The 27,119-nt window shown below is 44.7% G+C and overlaps 1 protein-coding gene across 2 annotated transcripts; it reads left to right on the top strand.

Annotated features, from left to right (window-relative positions):
• Positions 1–13,586: 13,586 nt before the first annotated feature.
• LOC311158131 (uncharacterized protein C8orf48) lies at positions 13,587–26,449 on the top strand. 2 transcript variants are annotated; one of them, XM_084213305.1, is made up of 6 exons: positions 13,587–13,630; positions 14,534–14,771; positions 15,277–15,420; positions 21,659–21,870; positions 23,296–23,448; positions 24,494–26,449. In XM_084213305.1, exons 2-6 carry the CDS (start codon positions 14,543–14,545, stop codon positions 24,596–24,598), a joined length of 843 nt encoding a protein of 280 aa, XP_084069431.1. In that variant the 5' UTR covers positions 13,587–13,630; positions 14,534–14,542; the 3' UTR covers positions 24,599–26,449. The 2 variants fall into 2 exon arrangements, with proteins under 2 accessions (XP_084069431.1, XP_084069430.1); XM_084213304.1 differs by lacking the exon at positions 13,587–13,630 and adding an exon at positions 14,114–14,192.
• The last annotated feature ends 670 nt before the right edge of the window (positions 26,450–27,119 follow it).

Below are 27,119 nucleotides of genomic sequence, written 5' to 3'. Positions count from 1 at the left end.
AATCAGCCTTCTGAAACATGGAGTCAAGATTCTCATCCCTTCCCTCGTCCTGGGACCCCTGTGAGCACCACCACACTGGGACACATTCCAGCTTGGTCCCAGCCAGGAGCTGGGCTGGCACAGCCCAGGGGGACAGAACTGAGGAATGGCAACTGTGTAGGCAGGAAAGGCAGAAAGCTTCCATGAGCTCCAGCTGCACTTGGGTATCCCAGCTCTGCTTCTCCCTGGAGGCAGAACCTGGACAGAGACACTGCAGGAGCTGAGCTCAGCCACCAAGCCAAGCTTTTACCATCAGCAGATCTGCACCCCTTTGCTCCCCTCAGAAGGATATTTCACTATCAGGCCCTTGGGGGAAGACAAACCTAAAAACAAAACTTTTCCCCTGGATTTTGTAGCATTTGTGCAGTGCCGAGACTGCTGGGGTCCTGCTCCCTCCCCACCAGGCACTAGGGAATAATTGCTACATATATTAGGCAGAAATTGAAAAATATGAGCAAAATCAACATATCTGGAGATCAGCTAAGCCCCAGATGATTGGCAACACCCTTCTTGTTCCACAGGGAACATTCCAAGGGTTTGAGCTATTTCAGGCATCATCTCTTCCCACAACAAAGGAACCTGCGTGGCAGAGAGTGCAAAACCCGAAAAAGGAGGGCTGTTTAAAACATCTCTTAGCAACCCAGAGATCCCCCAAAGTCACTGCTGCAGGAGAGCACTGGTGCCAGTGCCCGTGGGATTTCTGCTTTCCTTGGATCCTGGTGAGGAATTTATAAGCAGATGCAGGCAACTCGACAGCCTTTATCTTTTTATCTCACCCATTCTTATTCAGATAATTGTCTAATCCTCATTTGAAACTCCCCAAGGTCTTTGCCTCAGTAATTGAAGTTTTAGTCGTGCTCTGGGGTTTGAAGAGAAGAGAAATCCAGAGGATGCTGGAATTCAGGCTGTTCCAGGTGGGGGCTGTGGGCCAGCTGAGAACAGCAGAGATTTCAGCACCAGGGGCAGGGTGGGCACGCAGGGCTGCAACGTGGCAGAGGACACCCAAAATCCTGATGGAATTGCAGAGCTGGAGCCTGAAGGACACCCAGTCCTCACCACTCCTTCCCTCCCATACAGAATGTCCCATTTTCCACAGGTCAGCAGGGAGAGCTCCTCGCTCTTCACTGTTCTGGGGAGAATGGCCTTGGGTCTTACTGGGGAGAGGGAGGGAGGAGCTCAGGGCTGCTCCCCAGAGGTTAATTCCAGATGTGGGGCCGTCACTGAGTGCTCAGGTGGAATCTGCTCCGACAGGCAGAGCTTCCTGCAGACCCCAACAGGGAAGGGCAAAACACATCACAGTGAGCAGAGAGGAGAATGGGGAAAACCTGCCCCAGCTTCTGTGAGGGGCACAGGGGAGAGGGGTGTGAGAGGGGAATCCCAGAGAGGGGAAGAACAAACCATGTGATACAATAACAAACTACTCAGTGCAATAGAAAGACTACTCAGTGCAAATCTCCAATCACCCAGTGCAAAACAACCATTAAATAGACATTTAGTGCAATGCCACAAGCTTCCATCAAAGAAGGTTTTTTCTGAGTCTCCTCCCCACTCAGTGAGCAGGGATAACCATCCAGGAAGTTTAACCAAGTGATATTTTAAAGTCAGATAATTTTAAATCCCTTGCTAAGGGCTCCTGGAAGCATTCCAGAGCTAAATGCTCTGCATTTCCTGGCTGTCTCCACAAGGAACTTCCCACCACCCCAGGGTGCTCCAAGCCCTGTCCAGCCTGCCCCCATCACCCCTCTGAGGCAGAGAGGTGTTAAACACCTGAGCTCCTGCAGAGAGGGATCCTGCAAGGAAAGGGAAGGGAAGGGCTGGAAATTTGTTTACTGAATCTCAGTCTGAGGTGAGTTTTAGCTCTCTCATGAGGCTTTAGCCACATAATTGCAAATAGTTATTTTAGCTGAACTTCATAACTCTGAGTTGCAGTGATTAAACTGAAATTCCCATTCTGGACCTGCAGGAAGATGAGTCCTAATAACAACTGTTAAATCTCAATATCACATTCAGCCACCTCAGTAATCTGTTTAAAAAAGCAAACATCTGCAATCTCATTATCAAGCAGCCCAGGGGCTGAAACCTCCCAAGTGGGTATGTTGGGAAAGAGAGAAATTTTGCTTAAAAAGGAAGCTTATCTCATCAGGATGAAAAATCTCAACCAAGGAAAGCAAAATGTGTTGTAAAACTTAACCACAACCTTTTTTTGTCTCTCAGTGTCTGAGAAATTAAAATTCTCCAGTGGATTCTCCCCCTCTGAAATGCAGGTCCAGCCCATCTTTTATAACAATGGCTTCAGGTTTATCTCAGTGAGCACAGAATTGTTTCTTTGTGACAAACAGCTAACACAACAAATAGCCTCACATTCTTCAGGGGTGCTGGTAAATAAATAAAACTAATTCCTGCCACCAGCACAGCTCCCAGTATTTCCCTGTGATATCAATGCTCTGGAGCATTTCATCCCTGCACAGCCCTCATCCATCCCAGGGCAGCTCTTCTCCTTCCACCAGTCAAGAGAGAGGAACCAAATGTTGAGGCTGATCTTGCTGAATGTTTTTGGGTGGCTGAGCAGAACCCTGGCTGCACTATGATACACCCATAAAATAATCCCCAAACTCAGTTTCACACAGCTCACAGCACTGCTGGTGCTTCAGCTTCTCCTGCAGGACAAAGTTTCTCGGGAAGGAGGACAAAAAATATCATTACATTCATTAACTCCACCCTGTTTCTGTAAATTTGAAGGATTGCAGAGATGGGGACAGAGTTAACCAGCACTGCAAAGCACATTTTTAAGCACTCAATTTTACATCTTCAGTTCTCTACTGTTTTTCTGTGAAATGCAGAATGAGGGGGCTCTACCTCCAGGAAGCAATTGAAGCCTTAAATGCTCATTTGACTGAGTAAATTACCCAGCAACTCCTCTGAGCACCCAGCTGGAGACAGGCAGAGATGAACTCGGGGAGAAGCACAGCAATGGGTTTTATGCTACAGAATTCACCTCTCTTGGTGGGAAGCAGGATGCTGAAGGCTTTGGAAGCACTCTGATTTCCTTCACAGCAGAAATGCACTGGCTTTAGAAGGGGTGCTTCTAATTAAACTGTTGTTAATGTGTTGTAGTAAATAAATAAATGTGGGTTCAAGCCACAGCATTAAAACTTCAATATGAAAAAATGTGGGGTTGTTTAGATCTGGGGGTTTATTTTAGCAGGCTGTAAAAGACAGATCAGAACCCATTCTGCCTTTCAAATATGGAATTTCTACCCATGGAAAAATGATGAATGATGGAGAGCTGTCCTGTCAGCAGAGGACAGCTTGAGGAACAGTGGAAATAATATTTTATTACTGACTTTCCTTGGAATGGGCCAATTCCCTCCATCTCCCCAGCCCAAGGCATAGCTCTGCAAACCAGGGCACTCAGGATGTGCTGTGTATCCAGACCTAGCCCTGGACACTAATCTCCTTATGCTCCTAAATCAGCTGCCTGTGTCAGCCCAGGACAGCCTGACATCTCTGCTCCTCCATCAGCTCTGCCCCAGTGTCCCCCTGAGCCTGATCAAAGCAGAATAATGAACATTTTACTGGCACTGCACAGGGTTTGGGACCAGTGTCCAGCCCAGGCCAGCAGCTCTGTCCTTGCCTGGGGTCAGGGACAGCAAAGCAGATTTTACTGAAGGTTTCCCCACCAGGCTCCCACACCAGGCCATGCCTGTTACACAAGACTTAGATTAAAAATCAGAAATTGTTGCAAAAATATTGGTAAAAGGGCTGGCCAGGGAGTGTTTCAATAACTTCTGTTAAAAACATCACATGCTCAGCTCCAGCTCTGTCATAAGAACAGAAAAGTAGGCAATTTTTTAATTACTTTTTTGCCATTAGGACAGTGTCTTTTACCCAGAAGTTCAACACAGATGGCCCTCAAGACACCTGTAATTCTTTCTCTTCAGTAATAAACATGCAAAATGAATAATGAAGAGGCACCTGAAGCCATTGGAAGCAACATTTGCTGTGACTCCATAGTTTTATTTTCCTTTCTAAGTAAAAGATGCTAAAATGGGGTGTTTTTGTCCTAGTAACACTGAATATATCACTGCAACAAGAGGCCTGGGTGTGACAGCAGAACTGATAAAGTGACCTAGGCCAGGAAGGAATTAGGGGGAAACTCTTTTAGATGTGGCTGAAAAGATCCCAAATGCCAGCACCAGCTGCTGTGCCTTTGGAAAACTCAACAAACCTGGGAATGGCCAGGGGAAAGCAGGAAAACACAGCCAATCCCACATGGACACCACCTCCAAAGCAGCAGCTGGAACTGCACAAGGAGAAAGCTTCCAGGCCATTCTGGGAGAGGATCCCAGGACTCAAATAAATGAAGAATTTAAATTCTTGCATTATTTCCATGTGCACAGTGAGTAGGAAGTGTTCACAGGGATGTGGTGAAAATACCTGGTTTGAACCCAAAAGAGAAGGTGGAATTGGTGCTGGAGGTCACTGAGGAGAGCCAGGAAATTCTGCTTTTGTCTCCAGAGCAGCCCAGGGTGGCAGCAGCTGAGCCAGCCCCTGGCACCCTGATATTTTCTGAAAAATCCCTACACCAGGATTTCTTCTCCTGGGAAGGTGAGAAGCCTCAGCTTCTCCATGTTTTGCTGCTCTGGAATGTGGTCTGGAGATTGTTTATCCAAACGTGTGAATTGTTTTTAATTAATGACCAATCACCATCAGCTGTGTTGGACTCTGAGGAGTCAGTCATGGGGTTTTATTGTTCATTCTTGTGAAGCCATATAATATAATATAATATAATATAATATAATATAATATAATATAATATAATATAATATAATATAATATAATATAATATAATATAATATAATATAATATAATATAATATAATATAATATAATATAATATAATATAATATAATATAATATAATATAATATAATATAATATAATATAATATAATATAATATCAGCCTTCTGAGAACATGGAGTCAAATTCTTATTTCTCACCTCATCCTGGGGACCCTCACAAACACCATGAGCCCCCACTGGCCCAGGATTGGGGAGCCAGCCTTGGAGCAGCAGTGGGACAGGACTGGAATTTCAGGGGATGGGTTGAGCCTGGAGGGCTTTTCCAGCCAGGATGATTCTGTGGCTGGGACACAAGTGTGACCCCCAAACAATCCTGGTGAAAAGCAGCATCTCCCAGAGCCCCCTCCATGGAGCTGCCCTCAGCTGGCCCAGCCAGACACAGAGATTTTGTCAATATTTCCTTTATTTGGGGAGGGAAGAGAAAAAAGCTAAAACAACAGCCTTGCTTTTAAGTTTTAACAAAACTCCTGCAGCTGCTGGGATTCTCCCAGCTGAGATCAAGTTTGGACTCCTGAGTTTTCAGACAGCAGCCTGGTGTGTGATGCTCCCTGCTGCTGCCAGGGCCCACAGTGACAGTGAGAGGCCCTGCTCTGAGGACAAGCAATTATTTTATTTTATTTTATTTTATTTTATTTTATTTTATTTTATTTTATTTTATTTTATTTTATTTTATTTTATTTTATTTTTTATTATTGGGGTAGAATGCATTGAAGCACTAGAACTGCTGCTGCTCCATGCTAATGGTGCCACAGCCTCACTGGCCCATCCTGCTCTGTCAACTTGGGGGCTGAGTTATGGTTTTGGGATTTTTCACTCTCTGCTCTGACTGGGATTCGTTCTTTGTTGTGTTCTGGTCTGTACTTCAGGGTAATCCCTGGTTGGAGACACTCAGGCTGCTTGTCACAGAGCTCTGCAAACAGAAGAGCTCTTCACAAATTCTGTGTGTCTGGGGCTCTGCATGATGGGAACATGTCCAGGATCTGTGACTCTTCCAGAACATTTGAGCACAAATTCCTGACACAACAGAAATACATCTTCACACTTCATGTTTTAATGAAAACAATCAGCACATTCCAGTGTGTGTTTTCTCCATTTATGTATTTTCATTCAAAATGCATCTTCATACATTCTTTACAAGTATTTTTACTTCAAATGTTTAATGAACATCACAGAAAGTGCAACATAGAATCAATTTGGCTTTTCTTTAATAAACTATTCCCAAGGCACTACACATATGGCTATTCCTTAACACATAAATAAGTATGCAGTGGATCACAGTCTGGATTATTATTATTCATAACTAAGAGAGGACTGTGAATGTATTTTGCTTTTCAAAATTCAGGAAGAATCCAGCAGAGGCTTTTGAGTTATCACAGGAGTCAGCAGGTGTTCTGTGAATGAGGAATTGGAGAGCTCAAGGCCTCAGAGCGGTAAGCACTCCTTGGTTTGAAGAATTTAGAAAGGTAAATAGGTGCAAGAAATAATAATGGGAAATTCCATTTAATGCAGGACAAAGGCAGGGAGATGTAGAATTTCCCTTCCTGAAGGGAGCAAAGCTTGGCAAGGAGCTCAAACCAGGCAAAACCTTCACACAGCTTTCCCCAGCTGAATCCATTTGTGGATTGTACAAATCATAGAGGGGGAAAAGTGAAGATCCCTCATCCAATTCTAATCCAGCTGTGGAGAGTGAAATTTTTACAAGTTAGAAAGGAAAATAAAATAATTAAAGCTACAAGTTTTGATAGTTCTGCAGCTCAGGTGTAATTTTTGACAGCACTTTTGGTTCAGGTAACCAAAACTGAATGTTACTTTAATGACATTTCACCCATTAGGTCATTAAGATTAGTCCATTTGTTTCCCTTGTTTTTCATTATCTTCTGTGGAGTCATTCTGGTTTTCTGCTGGTGTAAACACATCCCATTCCATGCTGTTTAATTTCCTTGAAAATTTTATTTACCCATTTCTGGTTTCAAGAGGACTTTAACTTGCAGGTGTTTAAATCAGCAAGGAAACAAAAAGATCATCTTAGAAGGAATTGGAGTCAACTCAAGCCATATTTTAATTTTATGACTGTTCATTTTCTTATATTGGCAATTCCCAGTCAACAGCTCAGGTGAGAGAACATGACATTTTTAACCACTGAAATCCCATAATTTTGAAGGAACCGTGGGCTTCTGGTTGTTATTGCTTAAGATTCAACAGAGGCTGCATCAGAAATGAGCCTTTGAGGAAACCAAGTCCATTATCCCAGCTAGCTGGGGCAATGGCAACCATCAGCAAAGTAAAATTACTGCCATTAAATCAAGAAACTAATTAGAATCAGATCATCAAGTTCCTTTTCTGCTGGAGCCTTGGTCTCCTGGCCTGGGATAGGTGATTTTCTCCAGAGTACACAGCAGGGCTGAGCTGAGCCTGTTGGTCTAATGCTTTTCTGATACTTCCAGAAATTCAATAAACAGCTCCAGAAGGCTCAGTGGCACTTGTGGACGTGGATGTGGCCTGGCAGCTCTCAGAGAGGAAGGCTGGGAAGGCAGAGCTCAGGAAATCTGGCTCAGGCCTCTGGATGGAGTCAGAGGGAATCAGCCTCTGCTCTCCCTGCACAGCCCCGAGCAGAGCAGGAGCCTTCAGCTGAACGTCTCAGACACACAAATCCTGGCCTTGATTCCCTCCCTCTCCCAGCAGAGATTACTGAGATAGATATCAGATGGAAGGATCATGAGCACAGCTGTGCCCAAGCATCTCAGACAGACAGGAGGGATCTCTGTGGTTCCCACGAGGAGACCTGGACTGGCTGTGACAGTGTTTGTGTGAAAAACACGGTCACTCTCCTGGGAAAATGCAGGGAGTTTAATAAAGGACCATAGGAGACAAGGACCACAGAGCAAAGATTATTATGGGATCAGCCAAGAGCACACCTGCTAGTTTGGAAACACCCTTTATATCCCATTTCTATTGCATCATTCATAAACAATTATGCATAGTAAACTTTCTTCCCAAACTAGTTTACATTTTCCAAGAATTGTTCAGCATGGCTCCTCCTCCGTTCCACCTTTTTAGAGCATGCAGATTCCTTGTGGTTTTCAGTCCATTCTTATCCTCTCCTGGTTTTGGGCCCTGATCCACACTGCCTTCAGACACTGAGTGCTGATAATTGAAATATCTGTAGCAGGATCCTCATCCTGAGTTCACTGGATGTAATCCCATCCAAGCAGGCATTTTAACACAAGCACACTTCTATCAGCTATTTCACTAAGCTTAATTAACAACAGAAATAAAAACAATATCTTTCTAACAAAGTTACTTTAACACCACACATATAGAATCTATTTTAATATTTGCAAAAAGCCAATATTTTAATATGTATCTATAACATTTGGGAGGCTCTGCACTCTGAAATCTCTTTCATCCCCACACCTGGGGGTCTCCTTGGCCTGGCAGCATCTCCCCTGCCTGCCAAACTCACTGCCAGCTTCCTCCCATCAACCTTCTCCTGCTGTGGTGCTTCAGCCTCTCAAATGGAGCACAATTATTTCATAAACATCCACCAGTGAGCTCAGGAAACTTGGGGGGAAAGCACAGGACTTGTGAGTTCTCATATTGAGGATGAGAAAGACGATTCACTCCAAATGATTCCACAAGCAATTAGACAATTATCAAAGGTTAATAATGAATTACATGCATCTGTCACAGCAAGAAGTGCCCCAATGAGAATCCAGGCTGCCACTCCGACCTTACAGGAGCCATTTACTCTTTATGCCTTTGATTTCCCAGCACTCACCCTTATTTTCCCTGTATTTGGAGAGTAATCAGTGTTTTAAATGTTCTTCAAAATTATATGAGTCAGTACAAATTGCCTTCCCATTTGTACCCTTAATTGGGTTTTAAGGCCATTTTAAGCATCTGCATGCTCCCAAGTCTAACAGGAACTCTTAAAAGCCTGAAATAATTTGGGACCAGAATTGACACCTGAGGACCATTCTATTAATGGGAGTTGAGAGTTACCAATTTTACAGTTGCTTTGTTTATAACCAGAGGGAAGGACAGTTTACTCAGTAGCTGCAGCATTACTCAGCACAGAGACCTGAGGAATGTTCCAGAAAGCAGCAAGGAATTTGCCTGGTCCACAAATAAAATCACTACTTAAGATTATAGGGGCTACATTTATTGAGGGGATCTGCCTCAGATTAGGACACTGAAGTCCTCAAATGTCTACACACAAAAGTGGCACAAACTGGCTGCCAAACTTCAAATTAATGTTTATTTTCTGAGGTATCAAACAGTCCCAGAAAATGAAGGGAGAAGTTCTTTCCCAAAAAATATAATCACTCAAAACAGGTCACATCCTTCCCAGAGGGGAAATGCTCAGAGCAGCATTGATGCTCCTGCCTCCAGGACCATGAGATTGCTCAGAAATGAGTTTAAGCTCAGGAGAGATTATAAAAGTCCTCTGAACTACAAAATCAGTCCAGGTTCTCCAGTATAAATAATATTTCACCAGCAAAGGACTGGAAAGGAAAACAGAAAATGACCCACAGCAGGTGTAGGGCGCTTCAGTGCTTCAAGAAATTGGCTAAGGAACAAATAAATTCTGTGTTTTTAGGCTAAGCACAGAGTCAGTATGAAAAGCTGCCATTTCTAAATTAGAGCATATGCTGAACTGGCAAAATAACTCATTGGTTTGAAGCCAATCCTGAAAGATTCCCAAAAGAGTCAACCCATTACCAAAGCAAACTGATTAAAAAGCCAGTATTGATCTGCCAGGAGCATGGGATGCCTTTGGTGATCCCCTTGGAAGCTCTTCCCACTGCAATGCACTGGGAATTCAGCAGGATGGGCCACAGGGAAATCAAAAATAATAAAAGGAGAAGAAAATGAAGGAATCTCAAGCCTTCACTAGACAGGTTTCTGATTCCCCTCTTTCCCATGAATTAATGCCACGTTCAGGCTGTAATATTCTTTGGAAAAACAAGGGAAAACCACTGTTCTCCAACATCCAGCTATTTAAGGCACCTACAATAACTCTGTACAATAATTCTGTAAAAAGAACTGATGCAAACCTGCAGACAAGAACCTGAAGTGAGCTAGAAACCAACTCCTCTGAGTGTCCCTGGCAGCAGCAGGACCTGGGCTTTTCCCAGGCTGCTGGTGTGAAGCAGCACTGATTTATTCCCACACAAAAGATTTAAGGCTGTTGGGGAAGATGGAATTTAGAAATTCAGTGTCCAGTGAGGAGCTGGATGTTTCCATACACATGGATATCCATCCCTGTGAATGGAGATTTGATAATGCTGCCTCATGGAACTTTATTGCATTTTCAGATGTTTTCCCGCCGGGTTATTGAAATTCTGTAAGAAGAGAGGACTCACAAGGAAATCTGCAGTTTGCAGGCACAAAGGAGGAAGATAAAATTTGCTCTTTCCCATCTCCTTAGGAGAGGGTGAAGAAGGATATTTCTCCAGCTGAAAGCACGAGGAAAATCAGGAAGGCAGAGCATGGCCTTGCTGACTGGAGTGTTGTTTCCAACACCAATCCCAAAGCATAATTAACAACAGCTGCCTACAAATATGGATTTTTTTTTTTCCCCCCCCTGTCTGAAACTCAGTGGACACGTTCACCATCTCATTTGTATGCAGAGCTCTGATCTGCCAGGGACAGCTGCCAGTCTCCAGCAAAGATCAATCCATTTTCTAATTAGGGATGGGAGTTAATGGCAGCTGAGATGACCATTTAAAATACAGCAGGCCCTAAACAATGACTTCTCAGGGTGCTGCCTGCCCCAGAGCCTTTCCTTTGTAATCTTCTCAGCCTCTGCACTCTCCTGGATGATTTATGGTGTCTGGGGGCTCCTTGGCAGTACTTTCTGTGCTGATAAAAAGGAGAACCTTGACTGTATCTTAAATTGTCAACAAATGCTTTCAAATTTCCTAAGAGTTCTTGCATTTGTCCTTCATATTTCCAGAGTTAAAAAAATGTTCCAGCCAGAATCTGCCCTTTCCTACAGAGCATCTCATTATTGAGCCCCATGAACTTTCCCCACAATCAAAATGTGCTTAATTCCACTGGCCTCACCCTATAATTCCCAGCTGGATACCCAACCTTGTGGTGACAGCCCAATTAATTCTGCTGGCATCATTAATGAGAAGCTGATTATTGGAGAAACACACCTGGCAAGAGTGAGGTTCACAGGCTAAAAGGGATATTACAACTTTAATAGAAGGAGACATCAAAAAGCATTTGCCCACAGCAAGGAATTCAACAATTGTGTTTAAATTTAATATAACAAGTAATAAAGAGTTGAGCTGGAGTCAAAGTCTGTCACTGGCTCTCCCACAATATTATTTATGGCTCTATATAGGCCCAGCTCCATGACTTCAGCAGGCAGAAACCTTAATACGTTGTGACACAACTGGGCTGAGCCATCTAATATCACCCACAAATCCTTGAAAAACAAATACTCCTTCAAATAATTATGCTGTTCCAACATAATAACTTCCCAGGCAGTGATGAAATGCCCTGTTTTAGGGAAGACCACTGAAAAGCCTTGTCTGTATCCTGGGCTTCAAATCAAAAACCTTTAATATTAGGATCACACTCTGCACTGAATAAATGTCAGAGAAATAAACTTGACGGAACAATATATTTTTCATGGTCTAAAATGAATTTTAAAAAGGACCTAGAACAGGAAACTACAAAGTCTTTAACCTCCAGGGGGGAAAAAATCAAATACCACCCAGGTCACTAATAATCTAATGTCAACTGTTTCCATAAAAAATGGGCAATGATAAATAATCAAAGCATTTAGTGGGAGCTGTGGGGATCTGGGTTATCCTCAGTTATTCTGTGTTACTCTCTGTGCATGTTGATTAGATTTTTAAAGAAAAGGAACTGTTTCTCCCAGTCCTGTTTCCCTGTGGTTTTTAACCCAGAGCATGAAATCTCTCACTTTATTTTCTAGATCCTTCCAGATCCTGACCTCCCTCAGCCTGGCTGCCACTTTATCTTCCTGAGAAGGAAAACACCTCAGAGCAGCCAGTGCAAGGTGAACCTTTGGACTGGAGAGGTTTAGGACACAAGGCAGGTCTGGCTGATCCAAACTGTACAGAACTCCAGAATTCCAGATTCCTGCTTCCACAAGCTCCTGGCACTGAGCTGGCTCCTGCAGTGCCCTGCCACTCACACACCCCTCTGATCACTGCTCTCGTTTGGATGGGCAGAAAGGGCACAAGAAATGTTTATCCCACATAAATTATTTTAATTTCTTGCAGCAAACTACAAGACAAGGGCCAGCCCCAAGCAGCTCACTCAGCAAAGAAATGAATGTTACAACGTGAACAGTGTGCAGGCAGAGCTGTTTATTCCACTCTGTGTTACACCCCACTGCATCAACGCGTTTATTACTCTCCTGCATCCATCTCATCCTTTTTTATATTAAATGTAGAGATCAGCACAGAGTTCTCTGTTCCAAGAGACACAAGATCACTCTTGCTGCACTTCATCAAACGTGAGAGAAGACAAAATCTCTTGTCCTTTGGCCAGGCAGTCCAAACTCAGCATGAGGATAAAACCCCAGTGACAGCAAACTGGGTCCCAGGACTGGAGAATCAGCTTTTCTTGCCAAAAAATACTTCAATGAAAAAAAAAAAAAACCCAAAAAAAACCCCAAAACAAGAAAACAAAACAAAACCCCCCAAAAAACAACCCAAAAGCCAAACAAACAAACAAACAAACAAACAAAAAAAAAGCCCAAAAAAACCCCCTCACCAAACAAACAAAAAATGAATATAAAAAAGAAAGAAACCAAAAAACCAAAAAAAAGTGGTATTAGCTAACCTGAAATGGCAATTTTAAAGCAAGATCCCAGAATAGAGAAGAGTTGCTTTTATCATGATATAACCTATGGAAATTGTACCTGAAAATACAGGGAGATTTCATACCCTAGAATACTTTTTGCATCCTATTTCCATGAAGTGTCACATCCAAGGCCATCTGCCTTCATCTTCCTGGGCGTAATACACTGTCCTAAAGGTAAAAAAAAAAGTAATTTAAAAATCCCCTGGTGTTTCTCTTGGCTTTTGTGTCCTTGTGGCACAGCAGAGCTGGAGCTGGCTGGGCGGCGATTTTGCCACAAGCCGCTGTCACAGCTCCGGGCAGCCCTTCCTCGGTGTGTGTGCAATGTGCGGATCCTGTGGGGATGGAACACACCCGGGGGGGATGGAACACACCCAGGGGGGGATCAGATACACCCAGGGGGATGGAGCACACCCAGTGCGGATCGGACATACCCAGTGCGGGATCGGACACACCCGGGGGGATGGAACACACCCAAGGGGATCGGACACACCCAGTGGGATCGGGCACACCCAGGGGGATGGAACACACCCAGGGGGGATCGGACACACCCGGGGGGGATCGGACACACCCGGGGGGGATCGGACACACCCAGCTCTCCCAGCCCTGCTCCCTCACCCCTCGCGAACCGCCGGGCTCGCTCCAGCCCCTCAGAGCCCTCTCCAAACCAGGGGCACTCGCTGTGGGGCTCAGCCGGGACGGGACGTGCAGCACAACCCCAACCCCACAAAGCCGGCACCATGCAAGCCAGCCCCACAAAGCCGGCAGGATTTCGGGGCCGGATTTTCCGCCTCAGCCGCGGCCGGCCCGGGCTCCGCTCCCCGCCCCGCTCCGCCCTCAGCGCCCGGGGCCGCCCCTTCCCGCGCGGGGAGCCGGGCCGGGGTAAGCGGCGAGGTTCTGAGGCCCGGAGGGGAAAAGCCGCTCTTAGAGCCCGTCCCTGAGGGCCGAGAGCAGCGAGGGAAGGGCAGAGCAGCTCCCGGAGCCCGTGAGGGGCGGGCACGGCCCTGGCTGGGGGAGCTGCCGGGCACGGAGCTGCTGCAGGGCTGGAGAGGAGAAGGAAGCTCTCCAGGGAGAGCCCAGAGCCCTGCCAGGGCCTGAAGGGGCTCCAGGAGAGCTGCAGAGGGACTGGGGACAAGGATGGAGGGACAGGACTCAGGGAATGGGGATGGATGGGAGATTAGGAATTGGGAATTGTTCCCTGGCAGGGTGGGCAGGCCCTGGCACAGGGTGCCCAGAGCAGCTGGGGCTGCCCCTGGATCCCTGGCAGTGCCCAAGGCCAGGCTGGACACTGGGGCTGGGAGCAGCCTGGGACAGTGGGAGGTTTTTTCCCACTATTTCATCTAACCATACTCTCTTTCCATTTCAGCTCATTCCCCCTTGTTTTGACACTACCTGCTGTTAAACAGTCTTACCTATCTGTAAATAGTCTTATGTTTTCTTTCCTGTAAGTTCCTTTTAGGTATTAGATAGGGGGAAATTTGCATTTAATTTTTTTTAGTGAAGAATTTTATCCAGACATTATTGTAATCCACTACAGATTTGTAAAGTGCTGCTCAGCTTTCACAGCTAATGTTCAGTGCTAGCTGGTACTGTACATTTCCCCTGTGGATGTGAGTGTGTGCTGCTCTAATCCCTGCTTTGGCTTGATCACGACTGAGTTGTGATTTTACCCTCCTCTTGTGGTGGTTAAATCTGGTGTGATATGACTGTAACTTCCCAAAGTACCTCCCGTGTTGCTGTTGAGTAATCCTGTGAAACTGACTTTGTTTTTGTTTTTATTTGCAGTGCTGTCCCATGGCAGCAGTCCCAGCAGAGAGCTCCAGGAGCCATGGGAAGGGGCTGGGGTTGAGCCAGAGTCTCAGCAGCTCTGCCTTGGACTATTCAGGAGACACCTTTGAGTCCTTCAGCGAGGAGGAGGAGAGTGAAGCACCTGGATCCTTGTGCTCCACAGAGGATTTGGAGGGGGCAGCTGTGTCAGAGGCTTTGGAAAGCTCATCATCACTGACAGGCCAAAGTGCTGCAGGTAAGCAGAGCTCTCCCTGCTTGAGGCCTGCCTTCCACAGCTTCAGTCAGTGCGGTGGGGACTTGAAGCAGTAAAAATAAACATGTTAAAACTGCATACAGTGTCCTTGCTGTGCAAAGTGCCCACCAGATCCATGGGAAGGACTTGGCCATGGGAATCCTTCCTTAGTAATCTTGTGGTGCTGAAATTCTGTTGGCACCGTGGAAAACAATTCTCCAAGCTACTTTTTACCGTGTATGAAAAGTACCTGGGCCATAAAACAATTTTTCCATGGGATAGTTCCATGATTTGAAATACTGAAGAGGGCTGGGCTGGACCTTAAAGCTTCAGCAGAGGAGGGATAAAGCAGAAGCTGAAATCTGTGGCCTCATCTGTGTAAACCCTGCTGTGGCTCAGGGTTTCTCCTCCCTAGCAGGGAGAACTGGCACATTCAAGTGGAGGATTATTTGCCTCCCACTTTGCTTTCCTCACAATGTGTGCTCAAAGTTGCCTTTTTTCCTTGCAGAGGAGGAGTTTGAAGCAGTGGATCCTGCAGCTGTGGAAAGAGCTGCCATAGGAAAATGGATTGATGCCATGGGAAAATGGATTGATCTAAAAAATAAAGACACTGGGATTAGGGCAGACAAATCTGTCATCAGAACTCCTGCTGGTGAGTTGGGTAACTTCAGCAGAGGCTGTAATAGTTTCTTTTGGAAGGAGATGTAAACTTGACTGAAATTTTATACACAGGCTATTAAATTAAGCCAGTTAATTAGCCTGGCTTAATTAGCAAAGTAATTAAGTGCCAAGTTTCTCTTTTATGCTTTCTTGGAGAGCACTTTGTCTCCCATATCACACATGGCTTTGATGTTCCCCCCATGTAGTGACATTATCCTGGTGATGCATTATCACAAAACCTGGAAAAGTACATTAAAAATGTCCCCATGTTTGACATTTAATTGTTTAATTTAATTCAGTTTTTTTTCTCTCCAGCTGTAGAGGTACTAGGAAATTTGGGCATTTTTCCCTCCAAAATAAACATGACTTCAAAATTTATTGTGTGAAACGACTTTTCCCCCTTGTTAATCAAGAGTATTGATAATTGAATTATTTGTTTGCCCTTTTTTAGTTCTTTTCCCAAGCTGAGGGAGGCACTAGGGCACCAATTTTGGCAGGAACAATGGAGCAGCTTTACCAAATAATGATGGAGTGCAGGGAGGAGGAGGAGGAGAAGGGAAAGGAGGAAGGAAGGATCCATTTCCATGTACCAGTTATACAAGGAGCTGTGAGAGCAGATGGTGGGATGCAAGCCCTGCTAAAGTCTGTCAAAAAGTGGGTCAGAGATGCTATTTTTAATTAAGAAAAAAGAGCAAGAAAGCTGTAACTGAGCAAAAAAATAATGGGAGCAGAGGGGGAACCTTCCTCAATCTCCGTGTTGATGGGAGGTGAGCACACTTGGAGTTTTGTAGGTCACTGTAGGACAGTGATCCTCCTGCCTGGGCCCTTCATGGCGTGGGATTTGAGCATCCTCAAAGCTCCCATCTGTCCTGAAGAAGCAGCACCTCAGGTCACTTCCAGGCTGGTCTGAGTTGCAGAGCTCCTTCCCCACAGTGCCAGTGCTGGGGGCTCCTGACTCATCTCCTGCATTCCTCTGTTCTGCACTCAGGGAAGGCAGGAGTGTGGAGCAGCTCATCCTGGCCTGCTCCTCCAAAAGAATCTTCCCAAAATACATCAGAGTCCTGTGACTGATTCCTGGAGACAGAGAGGGGACCTGGTGGGTTCAGAGGCACTGGAGGAAGGATGAGCCACAGCTGAAGGCTGAGGATGTTTTCCCTTGGAAGTTGCACTCAGAGGATTTTATTCATAGAAGCTCTTGCAGATCCCTGCAGTTCTGCCCCAGGGAATGCTCTGCCTTTGGCCAGCAGATGCTGATGGCAGAGAGAGTCAGAGTGGTCACTGAGGCTGGGGCAGCAAGTCCTGTTCCATGATCCTGAGGTGATGGATGCAGAGCTGACTTGTCTTTGCTTGTCCTGTCACTTGTCCCTGTGGCAGCCTCAGGTACATTGGTGTTTCCAGTGGTCCATATGAAGAGCACAGAATGTGGTTCGTGCTTTTCTTTGATGCAAACATAGCATACCCCCAAATCCATCATAATTAGCCATGCACTGCATTTTTTCATTACAGAATATTACCATAAAATAAGCCCAGCAACTTTTGTCTTCTGATATCTAGAAATGCTTCTCTTGAACTTAATCCTTCAGCACTTGGTAGCCCCTAATTCTTGTATTGTTTTAGCAGTTTGGAGATGTTTTTTTAATGCAGTAGATGAGCTCACCTGGCAGTGGATTGCTGCGCTGTGAGTCCCCTCAGAACACTCAGCTCAGTGAATCGTGTGCACTGAGCACACAGGGTACTCTGAATTAGGGTTTGTTTTATTGCCTCAAGACTTCTCATCTTACTGCTAATAGGGTTAAATGTGATGGGGGGAGCAAAAGGTTCTGGTTTGCCTGTAGGAACACTCTGGAATGTAATTTTGATTTTTCATGGTTTTCTTTGTGGGCTGAAAGAAGGAAAACACGCTGGCCTCAGGAGAAGTGAGAAATTTTCATCAGAGTTGTCTTTGTCCCTGCACCCCAGTGTGGAAGCACGAGCTGTTATTAGGCAAATGCATCACAACATGAGTGTAAATCCTCAGTTCCACAGAGATTGCTCCATGTTAGTCATCTTTAAAATGTACTCAGGAAAAGGCAGTTCTTCAGCTTAGCTGTGTCTGAGAATTCAGGTGGGGGCTCTTTAACCCCCTGGCTGGTGCTGTGCTCACAAGCTGCCTCTCACTTTTGTGATGTGTCTCCATGAAATGCTTTGCCTGTTTATTTTTCTGCACTGTTCCCACTGCACTGTTCATGTAATTGTTCTCTGGGAGGGTGGGGATGCCCTGGCAGAGGTTGCCCAGAGAAGCTGGAGCTGCCCCATCCCTGGCAGTGTCCAGGGCCAGGGCTTGGAGCAGCCTGGGACAGTGGGATGTGTCCCAGCATGGCACTGGATGGGCTTTAAGGTCCTTCCAGCCCAGGTTGCTGTGTGACTCTGGGATGATTCACTGTGCTGGAGGAGTTTTACTCACTTTAAATTCCTATTTGTGATGAACAGCCTGACATTTCAGCCTGTTTCTCTCAGTCCTGTGTTACCTGCAGGGGTCTTTCTCATGTTCTTTACTGGTCAGGCTGTCAGCATGTTCATCTGAACTGTAAAAATCAATCTAGGTCATTATGAAGATGCAATCTGGAGCTGCAGAGGTAAAACCTTACTGAAGAGCAGTTATTGATTATTGCCTTTCACAGTTACCTCTTTTTACTTTTTACCTTCTTTAAAATAAGAGTATTGGTAGGGAATAATAGCAATAAAATGCCTGCCAATTTTCCTATTAAATCAAAATTAGACATCAAAGGAGAAGGAAACTCATAAATATTTTCTTCTTTTACTCCCTCCTCCTGGATTTCAAATGTCACACTTAAGGCTGGAGTTGAAACCTACATAGGTCACTGAAAAAACCTACAAAACCTACACAGGTCACTGAGTTCCACCCCCCTCAGCAGGGTTTGGGCTGCAGACATGAGGATTGGCTTGTCTCTCCTGGGCTGCTGGAATCACAGCAGCTTCCTGGTGCACTTTGTGGGGCTTTGCTGCCTAAACATTCCACATTTGGTGACCTTTGGGGTTGATGCTGTGCTGCTGTCACTTGGGCTGCTCTTGTCACCTGCTCTGCCTTACTCTCTGCAGTGAGGAGAGGGCACACTGGATTTGGAGCAGCCGAACACCAGGAAAATGTCCTTGTGGAGCAGTCATTGGCACTGGCAGGGATTCTGCACTGCCCTTAGATCTGCCACCCCAGCTGGAGAAGGAGCATTGCAGCAGGTCTGGATCACACATGGAAAAGAGGGAATCTGTGAGAGACATGGAATAAACCCAACCCCAAAGCAGGAGCTGAGATCCCCTGGGCAGGTGAACCTCTCACACCTGGGGGAGATCTGAATGTGCAAATGCTTCAGTTAAAAGACAAACTTTCCTCATCATTTTTTGGGTTTCTTTCAGAAAAATTCTAGTCCTTGATCCCTAATTTATATTCTTTCTGAACTTCCTATTAAGCATGAGTTAAAATGAAGAAGTAACTCCAGCACTGAGTCGTGCAGTGAGGTTTAAAAATTGCTGTTCCCTTTGCCAGTGTTTCTTCTGAAGTGTGGAGGTGCAGATGAGCAGATGGGTGGGTGTGTGGCAGCACAGGATTTATGCATTATTAGAAACCAATTCTTAATAAAATTGCACTTGTGGATGTCAGAAGAGCCTTAAGTGAGTTATTCAGGCAGGTATTAAACTGTCACTAAATGCTCAGTGGACCTGATGTGTTTTACTTCTCCCTTTGAGTACTCAAATGCTTTTGTTCTGGGTTTTTCCCCCCTCACAATGGTAACTTCTTCATCTTTTTATTCATTCTGTGTTCAGCATAAATGAACCTGCCAGGAATATTTTATTAGTGTGATTAAACCAGTAGTGGCACATGATTTCCACTTTTTTACACAATTCTTGTAAGGAAAATCACCTGATGACTGAAATGGAGGTTTCCACTCAGATATTTATGGTGCCCCTTCAGAATTTTTTTGAAATTAAATTTCATATAAGGCGTTGCTGATTCTTGTTTATGTGTTTATAAATTGTCTTTCCTTTTAATCATTTTGATACATCATCTTCTTAGAAGGAGTAAATTCTCTGTGATGCTCAATTCTGAACTTAAACATATTTTCCATGTTGTCAACGAAGCCTCAAAATTCCTGCTTTTAGTTTTAATTATGGGTTCCTTTATTCTTTAGAAACACTGGATTTCTGAGGAGATGCTCAGTTTCTTTGCAGAATTCCACAACTGTGTCCACAACTCAGGACTAAATAAATCCCAGGGAGTTTGGGGGAAGTTTTTTATTCCACTTGTTCAGTATTTTGAGGATTTCTGTTGTGGGACTGGAATGCCAAGTGCCTGTCTGGAAATTGAATTTAATCCTGAAAAGACAAAATGTGGAGGGGTTGTTCAAATGATACAATCCAAGCTCCCAGCAGGAATTTGGGTGTGAATCCTTGGAGTTAAACTGGCCACACTTTGGAGTCAGCACCTGCCTGACTCTGGGGGAAATCTGGCCATGTCTCCCCCTCAGCAGCCCCATCCTGTGCTGCTGTCCATGAAATACAGCACTGATTGTGCTCTAAGCCTCTGGAAAATCTCCCCAAAAGCCCTGAATGAAATTGTAAATCCATCCTAACCCGCCCAGCTGAAGTCTAATCTCTGTTTTATTTATTTTTACGTGCCACTGGGAAGGGTAAGAGAAGATGAAAGAGGGAATGATAGTTTTGAAATAAGATCTTATAAAGAATTTAGGAAATCATTGTTGAAGCTTTAGATAAGAAGTGTTTTCTAATTGCATTTCCTCCAAAAAAAAATGCCTTTCTGTAGTTTGTGGAATTTATTGGAGGTGTTTTCAGACTTCAGTGGACACTGCCTCTAATTTTTCTCACAAATTGCTCCTTGGAGTTATTGATGAAGAGCTCTCTTGATATATTAATTAATTTGGGATTAGCAAGTTGCAGTTTCAGGTAGTGAGGTGCTAAATCTGTATTATTGACAGCCAGTTTATTTAATGTCATAGTATTTAACTGCTTGCTTTACTAATCTGTTTATCCTGTGCCATTAACCTTTTGTCTTTTTTTTTCCTCCCATCTTTGAAGCCTCTTTTAGAGCTATTTATTGTGCAAGTTTCTACAGCTCCCATGCACATTTGTGCTTAAAATTCTGATTTTGCAGCCTGTTTTAGAGCCATTTGTTGTGCAAGTTTCTACAGCTCCCATGCACATTTGTGTTTAAAATTCTGATTTTAGAGCCAATTATTGTGCAGGTTCCTACAGCTGCCATCCACATTGAGTCTAAATTCTGATTTTGGAGCCTGTTTTAGGGCCTTTTATTATGCAAGTTCCTACAGCTGCCATCCACAATGTGTTTAAATTCTGATTTTGGAGCCTGTTTTAGAGCAAATTATTGTGCAAGTTCCTACAGCTCCCATCTCCACTTATATAAATTCTGATTTTAGAACCATTCATTGTGCAGATTCCTGCAGCTCCCATCCAGATTTGTGTTTAAATTCTGATTTTGCAGCCTCTCTTAGAACCATTTATTGTGCAAGTTTCTACAGCTCCCATGCAGATTTGTGTTTAAATTCTGATTTTAGAGCCAATTGTTATGCAAGTTCCTACAGCTGCCATCCCCATTTGTGTTTAAATTCTGATTTTAGAGCAATTTATTTTGCAAGTTCCTGCATCTGCCCTCCCCATTTGTGTAAATTCTGATTTTTGAGCCATTTATTGTGCAGGTTCCTACAGCTGCCCTCCCCATTTGTGTTTAATTTCTGATTTTGGAGCCTGTTTTAGGGCTTTTTATTGTGCAAGTTCCTACAGCTCCCATCCAGATTTGTGCTTAAATTCTGATTTTGGAGCCATTTATTGTGCAGGTTCCTATAGCTCCCATGCACATTTGTGTTTAAATTCTGATTTTGGAGCCATTCCTTGTGCAGGTTCCTGCAGCTCCCATCCAGATTTGTGTTTAAATTCTGATTTTGGAGCCATTCATTGTGCAGGTTCCTACAGCTCCCATCCAGATTTGTGTTTAAATTCTGATTTTGGAGCCATTCCTTGTGCAGGTTCCTGCAGCTGCCATCCCCATTTGTGTTTATTTGTGCTCTGTGTTGCCGCGGGCAGGGCCTGACCTGGGTTTGGCTCTCCGTGGCCAGCACGAGGTCACACAGATGAAGAGCAGCCATTCCTCTTTCCCTGGCACAGCCACTGATGCCCTTGCCCTGTTGATTTCTGCCTGGCAGGAGCTGCTGAGTGGTCCCAGGGAGAGCAGGGTGCTCTCAGCTCTTTCTGCAGCAGGAGGATCAGCAGGATGCAGCAGGAGCAGGCTGGCAGGGGCAGGAAGCTGCACTGGGGAGGCCCAGCCAGGCACACTGAGACAGGAGATTCCTGTGCTGTTCCTGCCCAGCTGATGAACAGGATCCTGCTGGAAAACACCAGGGAGGCTGTGAAACAGGTACTGGGATCACAAAGGAAGATTTCCCTAAATTCTGGAGAACCACTGCAGAACAAAGCCATAATAACAGCATCAAGTCAGGCAGACCTTACTGATGCCAGGCTCAGGCCTCTGGAAGAGGTTTTGCCTCACAACCCAAGATTTATACCTGTCATTTCTTAAACATCACTGTAGAACTGTTGGTAGCAAATAATCACCATAAAATATTGTCTGCTGATAAAATCCTGATTTATGTGATTGAGCAAGGCTGGGGTCATAATTTATTTTACAAGAAGCCCTGGATCAGCTGAAGGAAAAAACCTTTTTCTCTGATTGTCTTTGCCCCAATTATTTATCAAATTATTCTGCATATTATTTGTTGTGAAGTCTTTGGGACTCCAGGATTAGAAGAATTCCAAAGACAAAACCTCCCTGTGCTCCCAGCTTTCTCAGGTATTAGATAATGTTGATAAAAGCAGTTCCAATAAAATGTTGCTGACCTCAGGCCCTGCTTAAGCAGGCTCTGTCTCATCTTTACCCTGGTCAAATATCTTCTTTTTGTCACCAGCCCAGTGGTTTTTTCCTCCCACAGAATGGGTTTTATGCCTCAGCTCCTCCCCTCAGCCCTGCATCTAAAAACAACACTTTAAAGTCAGTTCTGATGTGATAATTATTTCAGGCTTCCTGTCTTTTAAAACAATTTTGACATTTTAGCCATCTGCTTTTTAAATTTCTGTTAATGTTAACCCACCTTGCAAATTTAGTGGAATTTTTTTATTTCCTCTTTATTTGTCTTTTATTGTGGGAATACATTCTCTGAGAAAAGTAACTGGATCTGCTCTTCTGCTTGGTTCTGTTTGTGGCTCCACACAACAACATTTTTATCCAGAGAAGTCAGGGAAAAGGGTTCAGAGAGGCCTGGGATGGGACTTCCTTGGGTTGATTCCTCTGTCTTTGTAGCAATTAAATGTCTTTATGCAGCCAGATGGAATCTGAGTCAATTAGATCAGATAAAACCATTGATATTTCATAAAAGCACAAACCCTGGGATTTGTGTAATGCTGTTAAATAAGCTTAAGATTTCATGGTGGATAAACTGACCCAGGAATCACTGAGCAGCACTGATTATCTTACAGACAGAACTGCAGAGTCTGGCTTGGATTCTGGCTCAGAGCTGCATGTTTGAACTAATGGCTCCAGAGTTTATTTGCCTCTTAATTTATTTATAAAATGTATAAATATAATTTATAATCATAACCTCTCTGGTTGCTGCTTAAGGCCTTGCACACAGCCAGCATAGGAGCAGTTATAGATGGTGGAATTGTGACTCTGAATTATTTTACCACTGCCTAAAAAGCCAATTTTTGTCTTTAGTGTATTTTTATTGATTGTTCTCAAAGTTGCCAGGCCAGACTTTGCTCATGGCATCAAAGTTTCCTCTTCCAGGTGACAGAATCTGAAATCCATGAGGTTTCAACCTGTCCTGACTGCCAGCAGAAGGAAGCAGAGCTGGCCAAGGTTTCCTTTCTCAGGCAAAAAAAGACTCTGCTGGAAGGTGCTTTAATCCAAGAGAAATTGGAAGAACAGTTTTACACCAGGGTAAGCAAATATTGTTGAAAAAAATTCATGCTACATTTTATAGGTGCTGTAATGAAAGAATCTGTAATCACATTCTCCCTGATTTATGGCAGTGAGATCAGTGCAAACCAAAATAGAATTTGGGTCCATTTCATTAATAAAATGCTTGGGACCATCGTTCTCCTCAAGTCATTTGAGCTGCCTGATTTGTGGCAGCTGAAGGTCATTCCCAGGATGTCCTGGAATGGTTTTGGGTCCCTTTTGGTTGTGTCTCCCCAGTTTGTTTTCTGCTGGGCTGTCCAAGCTGAAATGGTAAGTTAAATGATGTGATAGGAGGTGACTGCCCATCCTGGCCTTCCTTGCTCATCCTTTGCCATGGGAATCTTGCAGTAGGACACTGCAATGTGTGATGGAGGCTGAGATTTTTCTGGGATACTGGGATTTTTTCTGGGATACTCTGAGATTTCTTCTTGGAATTCCTGTCTCTGTGCCAGTGTCCCAGGGATGGAAGCTTTGTTGGTAGGAAGTGCCTCTGGAGCAGCTGGGGGAGCAGTGAAATGTGCAGAATTCCCTGGGCCTCCTGTGGCTGTTCTTCAGGAGGATCCTCCTGAGGGAAGAGCTCTTCTCTCCCTCCTTGGGAGGGGCAGACTGAAGGCAGGAGCCTTCCTGCAGCTCCCAGGTCTCTTCCCACGCTGATGAGCAGGCTGGGAGTTTGTGCTGTACCACACATTCCTTTCTTCCCTAATGTAATTCCACTCTCCAGAATTTTGACTCTTCCTCACTCCCTAGCTAAGATGTGAGAGCTTCAGCCTCAGGTGAGCCTTCACTTTTTCCCAGTTTCCCCCCCTGCTTCCCTGCAAGGCCAGCTGCTTTTCCCTGTCCCTCCTTGGGGAATAATCCTGCTTTTTGGGCCAGAGTTTTTAGACAGAATCCTTTCAAACCCACCAAGCTGTGTGGATGAGTGCTGCCCACCTGGCTGGCCTTGAGGGGCTGGGTGTGTGCTACAGGCCATGAGAAATGGCAGGAATGCAATCCTGAATAATCCCATGTTTGCTTTCTGTTCCAGGACATGCTCACACTTCTAGGTGAAGCACTCAGAAGCTTTCCCAAACCTTCAGAGGATCCCAGGGATTTGTGGCAAAGGCTGAAGGGTCAGGAGTGGAAAGACTGAATGAACCATAACTCCAGTGGGTGAAGAACTGGGAGAGTCTCCTGTGGGCAGTCAGCTCCAGAATTCCAATGATTTTGGATCTGAGCTGCTCTGGCAGTGATGGATTGGGTGCTGCTTTAATATTCCTGCAGGTGGAACCAGATCTGCCTGGCTGGGGTGTGAGTCAACCCTTCCTCCTTCCTCAATGCAAATGTTGCAGTATATTGTAATCCATCTCCATAGGTTTCTCAAATTCCAGAAGCCAACAGTTTCCATTATTAATCTGGCAAGGCAGAAGTATTGTTTTTTGTGGGATTGCTGTGGGATTGCAGAGCAGCTCCCAGCTGCTTCCATCCATAAGGAAAATAAATGATTCTGTTTGCCAGGGCAGGGAAGTGTAATTACTGCATCTCAGTGCAGGCTTTGCCCACTGCCTCGTGGTAAATTGAAAGTGAGAGCCCCAGGTGGAAGACAAAAAGCCAAGTTAACTATAAAAAGCAGTAAAATGAAATGCAGTATTTATAGAAGGGAATTAATGAGGTTGTAACAGAAATTAATCAGCAGGACTGGGGATGCCAATGGGATGAGAAATGATAATAAATTAATCATGGAATCTATATAGGATAGAGAAAAACAAGCAACAGATGAAAATTGGGTGAAGAATTGCAAGAAAATACTTTGGAATTTGTTGTTTATCAAGAAGACGAAGTCACTGTTGTTCAAAGACTGGATCTGGGGTTCAGTTCACATGCAAATAAAATGGAATTGTGCTGGGAATCTTTGGGTTAGACAGTGAAATCATCCTCACTGTGGCCTCCAAAGCCTGGTGCTGCTCTGTGGGCACCTCTGCAGCCCTTTGTGGTCAAAGCTGACAGCAGGGGCTCAGCCCCCTGCCCCAGCCATGGCCTGACTCTCCTCAGCCTGCCATTTCCTGACTTTTCTGCATTCCCATCTCTGTGGAAGTCTTGGAGGAACATTCCTATCTATGAACCCACACTGTAGTTTTGTGCCAAAGCAGAGAGAATTAAGTCCCCCTGTTGCATTTTTCTTCCCCCATTTTGGGACAAGAGCCCTCACTGCTGTAGTGGGGTTTGTACTTCATGGGGTTGTTCCCTCCTCGTGCTCTGGATTGTTTCTCAGAGTCCTTGAGGGCTGTTTAGCCTCTTGTTCTCCCTTCCCACAAACCATTGGAAAACCTGGGATATAAACAGAAGTGTTAGCACAGTTGTGCCTTTTGCTGCTTAAAAATCTGCTCAGAGGGATTTCCCTGGGAGTGGATCCTGAGTAGGTCAAGCACCAGGTGGGAGCCCAGCCCAGCCCTGAGTTACTCAGTGCTGCTTGTCCTTGCAAACAGCTTTAATAGTCCATCAAAAATACTCCCCCAAAAGCATCCCCTTTTGAATTGTCCCTGCAGGCCACCTGGATGATGAATGAACTCTGCTTGTTTCTTCCTGTTGCTCTGGGATCCTTGGAAATGTTTAAATCCCTTAAATCTCCTGCCTTCCAGTCTTTCCTGGATGCCCCCCCTCTGTTCCTTACTTGTTTTGTTCTGCACTCCCTGGTTCTGAGCCTCTGGAAGTCTCTGCAGACACTGGGAGAGGCACCCAGAATTTCAGGTGGAGCCTGGGAAGGGCTGTCAGGTTTACAGGAGGTGATCAGGAACGGAATCCTTTGGAAATGTCATTTTGCAGCACAGATTTCAGCCCTTGCAGACCCACAAAAAGTGACTTCCATGCACATGTTGATATTTCATTTTTCAGAACATAGAAGCTTTTTAGAGCTACTGAAATTTCTTTGCAGCTGCTGTCAGCCTTTCTGTAAATCCTGAGCTGTGAGTTATTTGGGTTATGTGTCTGACAGTATTTGTCTGTGGAACAGCAGCCTGCTCACACACAGTGCCTGCACAGCTCTTGTTTGTTTGCATAAATGTTACAAACAGAACTCAGGTAACTCCTCAGGAAAATCAAAGCAGATTTTGCTGATGGTTGTTGGATGCATTTTCCTGCTGCTCAATACAGTTGTTTCATTCTTTTATCAGCAGTGACTCTGAGATCTGAGTGTTTTCTTTAGCAGCTCTAGAGATATGCAATGGCATGAGTGATCTGATCTCCTAAATAATTTATTTTCTATTCCTGCACTTTTTGAGGCTGGAGATCCAAAATTCTGCCAGGGAGGATATGGGAAAGAGGGTGGGTGATGTATCCTCCTTTTTCCCCTTGCAGGAGCTCCTCCCTTCAGCAGAAGATTTTTCTTTTGATCCAAAGTAACCTCAAAACTCTGGTCAAGGAATATTGGCTCATCTGCTGCCTGGTTTGTGCTTGCTGGGGCATAAAAGGAGCAGGGTGGCTCAAGAGGGATTCCTTGGGAAAAGCAGCTGTGGCTGTGAAACAAATCAATCTGCCTCTTCAGAGTGCTCTGCAGCTTTGCCTTTGTGGCTTTCATAGCACCCAGAGCTGGATGATTTCATCTGGATGATTGCTGATGTGGTGGGGTTCATTGCTCTGAGCTCTGTGCTAACAGAGGAGGTTTCTCCCATCTCAGT

The sequence above is a fragment of the Fringilla coelebs genome, assembly GCF_963513975.1.
Source record: "Fringilla coelebs genome assembly, chromosome: 11".
NCBI classification, from domain to species: domain Eukaryota; kingdom Metazoa; phylum Chordata; class Aves; order Passeriformes; family Fringillidae; genus Fringilla; species Fringilla coelebs.
Note: the sequence above shows the minus strand (reverse complement) of the source record. Positions and strands in the feature narration are given on the sequence as shown.